The sequence below is a fragment of the Carex rostrata genome, chromosome 16, assembly GCF_964058835.1.
Source record: "Carex rostrata chromosome 16, lpCarRost1.2, whole genome shotgun sequence".
NCBI classification, from domain to species: Eukaryota; Viridiplantae; Streptophyta; class Magnoliopsida; order Poales; family Cyperaceae; genus Carex; species Carex rostrata.
Window position 1 is genome coordinate 9,031,311 of NC_135933.1, and position 9,034 is coordinate 9,040,344.

Here is a 9,034-nt window from a genome sequence, read left to right on the forward strand (position 1 = left end):
AAGTAAGATTTGAGATGAAGCAATGGAGTTGGCAATAATTATGCCCGGGTATTATATATGTTTTTCTCTCCACCAAATATTTCCAGAGCAAAAAAGTTCACTGACTTTTGAAGAGTTTGACATATATTACTGTTGTAGCTTAGTTTCAATTATGTTTGTCAAGAGTTTGACATATTAATAAAAAAGGTTGCACAGTCTGAATTGTCACTAAAGTGTTTGACTTGTAACTTCTTCGTACTGTTGTTTCTTTATATCTCAAATAAAACTGGGTAAGACATATGTTTGGAATGGTGTTGTGAGTATACTTCTTTGATTCCAGTATAATTAAGTTTTGCTCTAAGTACTGGCAAAGCTCAGCTCTGAAGAACCCCAATTTTTGCAGTTTCATACATTTGTGAAGAAGTAATTTGGAGTTGTATCAATGTTTGACATCTCTGACGTGTACTGTACATCCTATTGTAATTATAACGACCTTTATAAAAAAATTGAGTTAACTCAGATGATATGAATTATGTAAAATTTATAATTTCGTTGGTTTAGTTTGCAAAACAATCAGAGCTGTGCATATCAATCTATAATTAGACAAGTATCTGATAAGGATGGCTCCGGTGTAAAGTCATAACCGCTTCTGTTACTAGTCTATTCCTGTCTAGAAAGACTGGTCCATTTGAAACACCACATATCCCACCAATTTGCCAAACTATAGTTTCTGAAAAGATCAATAAACTTCCAAAGGTGTACCAACCTCACGCTGAATTCAGACAAGGACATTGTGTCTACTTAATTCCTCTATTAGTTATCACATATTATATATCGCAATTTGCAAGTCTAGGGTATTTCTATAGTTTAAAAAATAAACAAATCCAAGTAAACTGAGTATTTTACTGAAACTCTACAAGAAGGAATTGAAAATCTTGCCAGTCAGGTATTTTTTTTTTTTTTTAGATTCGTCATAAAATAAATTAATTAATTCTACAAATTAATTTTCTCCGTACATAATTGCGGTTTTTAAATAACACTAAAAAAATAGGTTAAAAGAAAGCACTATTTTATTTATTGTTTAAGGGTAATGCTTTCTGTGTGTAAAATGTTGATTTAAAGTCTCATTAAAATATATCTTATGAATATTAAAAATTAGAATGGCTTTACGCCTTTATCTCATTTTTATCTTAAAAAAAAATCAATTATTTATGACTAACTATACCAGGCGCTCGTTGCAAAGTCAGTCTAAATAATAGTACGTATATCTCAACTCTCCCATGTTAATAATGTATTCTGCATCATCGTTTGTGCATTGTTGTCACATTTTTTGAAGCGTAATTCCGATTTGTTGTGAAAATTCATCTATAAAAAGTCAAAACATACCGTACTTAAATCACACGTAGTATCTTTAGGAAAAATATTTAATATATGATCATGTGGAACCATGATTTTAATATGATATTTTCATTATATATGAAATAAAAGAATGCTGTATCTCAAAGAAATTTAAAATTATAGTTGAAAACAATAATGCTGATCTTTATTTTTCTCCAGCATTGGAAGAGATTTGAAGCCCATTTATGTAAGCCTATAAACATCAACCAACCCCATTTATGTAACAGGAAAACTTTATTGATCCGCTAGGTCTGTAGATTTGAAGCATCAACCAAGCCCATTTCTTAACATTTTCTCGAAAAAAAGGACACAAGGGACGACAGTCTTGTGGAACCAAATCTCCAAATTTCTACCGCAAGGTTTATCTGTACAGTCTTGTGGAACCCGTATTCCGAAACCAAGTAATCACTGCCGATACAACCGAGCGTTTCGCCCAGCACCATCCAGTCTAAATTATATTCCCTAATATAACACTACCTAATTCCTACGCTCAACAAAAAATCGTACATATATCGATTACTAGCCCAGCGCGGACACCATAGTGAATTCAACCTATCACATTCAAGCTAGTTAGTTAGTAGTGAGTATAACATATACAAAGCGCAGGTAGCAAACCAAACTTCCACAAACGACACAGCATACTTAGTTCTGTTCAAACCCTGGCTCAGATAACAGTAAGAACATGTGCACATTTTACAAAAGCAAAAAAGCAATCACAGCCACCAAAGAAATTGATACGGGTGACGTGCCATAAAAAAAATCTCGCCATTGAACAATTTTTTTTTTAAATGAATAAACGCTAGAAATCGATTCCCTCCATATTGCGGGATCTTGGATAAAACCAAGGCAACTAACAGAGAGTACAAAGACTCGTCTTCAAAATTCCAATTCCTACTAAAATACAATAAAGTTGCTCATAAGATCTGCCTAACCAATGATACATCTCAACTACCTCATTAACACTTAAGAAATAAAGATTGTTGTACAGAACCTACTTGTAACCATCGGTGTTTTCATGTGCCCCCTTGGATGCATGACATTTGGATTCAAATGTAGCTCAATGAACCTGTCTATTCCATTTCTTTCATTTGGTTGTCAGCCTCGTCTCCAGGGAGACCAAAAATGCGGAGGTTGCGGTCCAAGGACCCCACGGCCATGTACTTTGCATCAGCTCCAAATTTGACTGAAGTTACTTTGCCTAGCCAGAAGAGCAAAGGTTGTCAGTGAAGAATTAAACAAAAAAAAAAATCTAAGTTGAAAAAACATTAAATTTTGGCCTCAACCTGTGCCAGATAAATCAGGGAATGTCTTGATGAGGTTCCACTCAAGCTTTACATTTGCCACTTGGTACACCCTGAGATAAATGAATGTTAGAATTACTATTTTATAATTATATTTGGAAATTTATATGATATGTATGACAATCAACAATTGTCTCAATGCAAAGAAAGGTACCTAATGTCTGACCCAGCAATAGCAAGATAACTTCCGCTGAAGTCAAATTCCACTGAAAAGAAAATGTAATTATATTTACTGTACTAAATTAAGTGAAAAGCATAAATACAATATGGAAAACATACATCATAAATTCATATGGTATTCATATCTGGACCAATGTAACAGCATCAATGATTAAAGATCATACCGGAGTTTGTGGGTGTATTAGCATCATATGGAGAAAATGTTCTAAAGTTTCTTAATTTGCGAAGATCCCAAAGCCTGACACCATCAGATGCAGCAGTCTGGATCAACAGTAACATAATGAGCAACCCCAAAACATAAAAATGCAGTTCTATAAATGCTCCAAGTCTCCATAATTTGTGAATTATATTAAAATAAAACTCAGCTATCAAAAGAAGGTTAAGGCTAAGCAACAAAAAAAAAAATACCGAATGGCACTTGACTTTTCACCCATTCAAAATAACTTAATATTTAAAACTACTCAAAACCAAAATATAAGATCACTGCTAATTTAATTTGAGCTTACAAAAAAGTTGTACCAACATAACATAGAATACCCATTATGTTGCATGCTGGCTGTGACTTGCAACAATGTCAAATGTTGTATATTCAAGAGTAAAATGGCACCTACCGCAAGAAAATAACCATTTTCTGAAAAGGACATGGCTGTGACTGGCCCAGAGTGGCCTTCGAAGTTGGTAACAAATGCCTACAATGAATTCAATTAAAATAATTAACAGAAGAAAGAGAAAAAAAATTACATTCTTACATTAAGAGTTGTAGGCTGTACAATAAATCAAGCTTCTAAATAGCAGTAATATAGCAATTTCAACATGTTTTCACTAGCTATCACCAAAAGAGGGGAAATATTGTGCTATTGTAGCAGATTCAACAATGAGGCAGATATAGCACCAATACAATAGTTGGGTTAGCAATATTCATCCACTGAATCCCATATGAAAGATCGGAACTGTTAAAAAATAATCTGATATAACATTGAACCATATTTGTTTTTAGGATGTTGGAGTACTTGTGCACATGTTTAATTTGAGGAAATTGCATTTTTTTTTAATTTAAGATTTATAATTTCAGTTATGCTAGTAATGAGCTTCTATTTTATTGCATTATCTTGTCTGGTGTAGACATTACATTTTAATTTGAATTATGCTAGTAACGAGCTTCTATTCTTTTGCATTATATTTATAGTGAGGGATGATATTGACAGCCAATATTATATGACAATGGACAAATAGTCGTCGAGTTAGAAAGGTATATCCATAGATTAGACAAGTTGTGCATGAAATTTGGTTCAACTGAGAAATGTTTGGTCACCAAGTATCCATAAGCTGAACTGTTATTTTTCAGATTGCTTGAAATCGCCAATCAGTTATTGCACCAATTTGATACACAATCTAAGCTACATAACATATCTGCGGATTCAGTTTTTTCTTTTTTTTAAAACCGTTTTGTTGTTTGCCACGGTTGCGAAATAAGTTATCTGAAATTATAACTGTAGAATTGATATTATGTTATGCTACCAGTTCTTAAAAACATGTCAATTTAACAAGTTTATAAAGTATATGTATCAGTACTTACTAATCACTTTATGGCACTACAATAGAAATTGCTAATTTAAACACCAGACATGAGAAACACCAAACCCTATTTTACCCAAAATTAACACAGCAATACCTGGGTCTTAATATCCCAAATTTTGACGAGGGATTCGGATGTACCAGTGCCAAGGATCAGACCATCAGGATGGAAAGCAGCTGTTGTATAACCCCCCTCTTGTGATGGCTCCCCAACCTGTAAACTTATGTGCAAGTAGACATTTATACCACTAGAAAAAGAAAATCTAGGAAGAGAGGTTAAAGAGAATAGGGTAGACCTGTTTGAGACAACTGCCAGTTGGGAGATCATAAAAGCACCAAGTATTATCCATGCCAGCTGACACAAAATACTTCTTGGTTGCCTGGACAGTCACGGCTTGTACCTGATTTAATGAGTTACACAAAGTTGAGGTTTCAGAATCGACAAAGAGACCTTCAAAAAAGTAGAAAAATCAGAGAGAACCACTCATCTGCCAAGAGCGTACACTTCACTCTACTTCTTACCTCTGCTGTATGGTCTTTCAATATGTGTGCACAGTTGTAAGTTCCATCATCAGTTCCTTGCCATAGTCGAACAGTCTGCACACATTGTTCTAAGCTTATTCAGGTGACATTCATCAAATACTATACAAATATTCCGTTAGAAAAAAGTAATATGTACATCCAACTTTACATTCTCTCTCTCAAACCTTTAATACGTCTGTCATTTTCAGTTTTAATACCTGTGAGATCTTAGCAGTTGGGTAATACTAAGTTTAGTAAGAGACAGAGTGTGTGTGTTGAGAGAGAGAGAGAGAGAATCACTTGGCCACCACTGCTCAGGATTGAGAGAGGAAAACATATTAGGGATTACAGGAGATTCCCCAACGAAAAGCATTCCAATCTTTTAATACATGATAACTTATCTTTTACAAATAAAATTATACTTTAAATAGACATATCAATACAGATGAAGCAAAAAAACTAATAAAAAAAAAGTTCCAGAAACAAAAGGAATAAAACCAGAAAAAAAAAAAAAGACCACTTTCCTCAGTAATTAGTCAATTAAGTTGACTAATTTGATAAATTGCTAACTCAAGAACCTTTTTTTCATAATAAGTAGGAATCAGGTGTAGCTCGAATGTGATGTTTCCAATTGGTTTTAACAATAATAGATCTGGTCAGAATTCAATCAAATTACACTCTACATTTAGGCTATTAACTATGCGATTCGACTAAACACAGAATAGACTTGCAACTCAGATTCTACCATGCAATTTTGTCTGTGGAAAAAACAATACAAGAATTAAATGAAACACACTAATCTAACTATTTAACATTTATTTTCCTTCTGTTCAGTAACTTCAAAAGTTATACAAGGGTAATTAAATCTGTAACATCAGTGTACCTTGTCCGCAGATCCAGTTATGACAAGCTCATCCCGGCCAACAAATTTCAAACTCGTAATCTACACAAGAGTTGATATGATCAAGTTATAAACACAAAAAGAAAAAACAGTGACCTACCAACTGATCATATAAATAAATAGAAGTATCAAATAAAGAACCTTCTTCGAGTGACCAGTCAGTGTTGACAATATCTGCCCTGAAGCTCTATTGAAAATTACAGCATTTGTATCAACACCACCAGTTGCTATTATATCCTGTTTATCAAATTATTCATATTTTAAATCAATACATGTACAGAAAAATATCCTAAAAATTAAGGAAAATGACATAAAACTGACCTTTGAAGGATGTATGTCAATTGATAAAATGCCAGGCTTGTTCGTTTTGTGAAGGGGATGACTTGAAATCTGTGTGTAACTCTCCAGAGCATCTATCGGTGCTAAAGTTGCAGGAATCTAAAAATAGAGGAACAAAAACAAAAAATGAAAATCTGATTTCAGGAGATAAGCGCAAAAACTTAGTAAAAGTTTTAAAAAGAGGAACCAATACCTCACGCTGCTTACGCTGAGCAGAGAGCATCTTGTTATACTCTGCAAGCTCATCAACTGTGGCTGAATCAATTCCAGGTCGAATTCTCTTCCCATCAGGGCCCACCTCATCCTCTGCAACTGTGAATACAAGGAAACAAAATATTCAGGATATTCAATGCAAAAAAAATACATTTCATCAAATTTTGTATGATACCACAAAATTTTAGAATTTTAAATAGATCTGTGAAAAAAATTAAAAATCGCCCATGCCCTCTATATGCAAGTAGAATACATTCTTTTTAACCATCCTTCCCATGTACATAATAAGATACCCCAAATAACCACTACAAGCACACTGTTTATCTCTTATACAGAAGGAAGAGGAAAGGGTTGCTTTCGGTTCTTTTTGTATAATTACCAGATATGAGGTACATATTTCAAAGAAGCGCATAGAAAGAGCTCAAACTTCACCCAACTATACATTACAATATCATGCTTTGAAGGAGCATATAACATTGCTCCAAATATTTTTCTGGTTATACACACATGACCCCAGTGTTATTATTCCAACAAGAAAAGGACGGTACCTCTCTTTCCATTAGACAAGGCAGGTGCTGTTGCTGCAGGAAGTTGTCTTTCAGCTTGTGAAAGAAGTAACCTTGCCTCATCCCTCTCTTTCTTTAACCTTGCTATGACTCTGAGTGCCGCATCATGCTGTATAATATATATATAAGATAAACTATTAGTATCTACATTTGGATCCAACAATCCTAATTTTTCACAATACTGTAATAATATTTAACTTAGACCATCATATTTTCTGTGATCAAATAGAATCAGGTAACCAAGAAAGATACCTGGTACAAAGCATGGCTTAGCTCTTGCCTTGCCGTGTGCAGTTGCTGCTCCAACGCCAAATTTGATAACATCAGAGCATCCCATTCCTACATAAACAATGACAAAAAAAAAACTAAATTAAAAATAGATAAAAACTGCATGTATGTTGAATGAGCAAAAACATTGTAAATGTAAATATAATAGTATAAAAATTTAAGTGCCTGAGACAGGCCAGGAAAGGATTTAAAACTATCAAATACCATGCAAACTGTGGTTTGCTAACTTGATATGGGCAGCTGGTGCAATAGTTCAAAGATAACTATCAACTTATGAGCAAATATAGATGCCAAAAAAAAAGCTATGATAAAAATGATAGCAAGGATCATTGACGTTGAATAACTAATACTTTGCTTGGTCTATGATTTATAATATTATACGAGTAAACCATTCCATACATTTTGAAACATGCCCAGAAGTCCTGGAATACTGGCAGCTTGCAATGGCCTTGGCTTCACAGTCTATACATAGATACAAAAAAAGACACAAAGAGTTTCTGAGTCTAAGTTACATAAATGACAAAATTAATAGAAAACAGCTAGCACAGTGGTATAATCAAATGAAACTGCACACCGAATGGGAAAAAAACATAATTCATGGTACTTCATCTCTTCTAAGAAAAAACTAACAAATTGCTGAATAAAACTACAATTGTTAAATTATTCAATGCATTTGAATCAAAATGGAAGCCATACCTTATTGGTCTTAACAGTAACTATATCATCCATGGTGAGCTCCTCCTTGGTAACTGGACATCTTCCGTGATCCTGGTATCTCAAGAACAGTTGTCTAAATTTTCATACGAAATACCTTAAAGACTATATAACATTGCAAAAAACATAGATATGCAATTTGGGACATGCACCGCGGTAATTACTACAGAAAAAATTATAAACATTATATCGTCATATATTAAAGCACTAGCCAAGTAACACCATATCTGGAGAACAATGGAGGTCCTCTGAAACCGTCCTAATCATTAGCAGTTCGTTTTATCAGATCATCCCAGCTCATCCTAAAAGCTTGCAATATTTTTATGACAAATCAGAAATTTCAAAGCTCAAATTCTCTGAAACCTTCACTGCTTACTAAAGCTTGTCATTTCAAAGTATTCTTAAAGTGACAAACTTTTATTAAAATTAAAGAAACTTAAGGGAACTACATGGGAATGGTCAACAAACTAAATAATTTCAATAAACGTTTTTAAAAAATAAATTTCAGCAGAAGACTGACACCTACAGTTCTACATTTTTGCTGGGGGTAAGGATGGAAAGCTGCGAAAACGAACCTGAATATAGCGCTCAATCAGGCGTCGTTCAAAGAGAAGCCCCGATTTCTTCGACACTACCGGATCCTCTGGCACTTCGCCAGATACTGCCCAAATAACAAAAACCATCGCAAAAAAATCAAATACGCCACAGAAAGCAAGAGATATCTTACTTAGGGTTTGTGTTACGAAGGAGAGTAAGCAGGAGAGAAGGGAACTCACTTGCGCAGATCATGGCGAAGACGATTAAGGATTTCCCGCCTCGATTTCTACCGCGCGCGTTTAGAGGAGAAGAGGAGAGAAGAAAGGGGTTTGGTTCTAGGGTTTAGTTTTCCACTTCCCCACAGTCGGCTCTCTCTTTCTCGCTCCACTCTATCGCCGAAAAACAAAAATCAAAATTTGTAGGAGAAATGATCGGCGCATGATTTGGACGGTTCAGATTTGTCGAGCCCCTCGCGTGGCATAAATTCGTTGGTGGCATTTTAATTCGGATTACATGAAAAT

At 34.4% G+C, this 9,034-nt stretch overlaps 1 protein-coding gene across 2 annotated transcripts; it reads right to left on the minus strand.

The window, feature by feature from the left end:
- Positions 1-2,249: 2,249 nt before the first annotated feature.
- On the minus strand, positions 2,250-9,034 carry LOC144567226 (pre-mRNA-processing factor 19-like). Of its 2 annotated transcripts, XM_078317312.1 has the most exons (18): positions 8,753-9,034; positions 8,552-8,637; positions 7,959-8,030; positions 7,662-7,724; positions 7,227-7,313; positions 6,957-7,083; positions 6,389-6,507; positions 6,178-6,294; positions 5,998-6,093; positions 5,839-5,898; positions 4,956-5,030; positions 4,730-4,834; positions 4,531-4,647; positions 3,470-3,547; positions 3,023-3,119; positions 2,833-2,884; positions 2,661-2,731; positions 2,250-2,575 (listed from the first exon to the last, which is right to left on the minus strand). In XM_078317312.1, exons 1-18 carry the CDS (start codon positions 8,763-8,765, stop codon positions 2,448-2,450), a joined length of 1,563 nt encoding a protein of 520 aa, XP_078173438.1. In that variant the 5' UTR covers positions 8,766-9,034; the 3' UTR covers positions 2,250-2,447. The 2 variants fall into 2 exon arrangements, with proteins under 2 accessions (XP_078173438.1, XP_078173439.1); XM_078317313.1 differs by lacking the exon at positions 5,998-6,093 and having other exon boundaries at positions 8,753-9,005.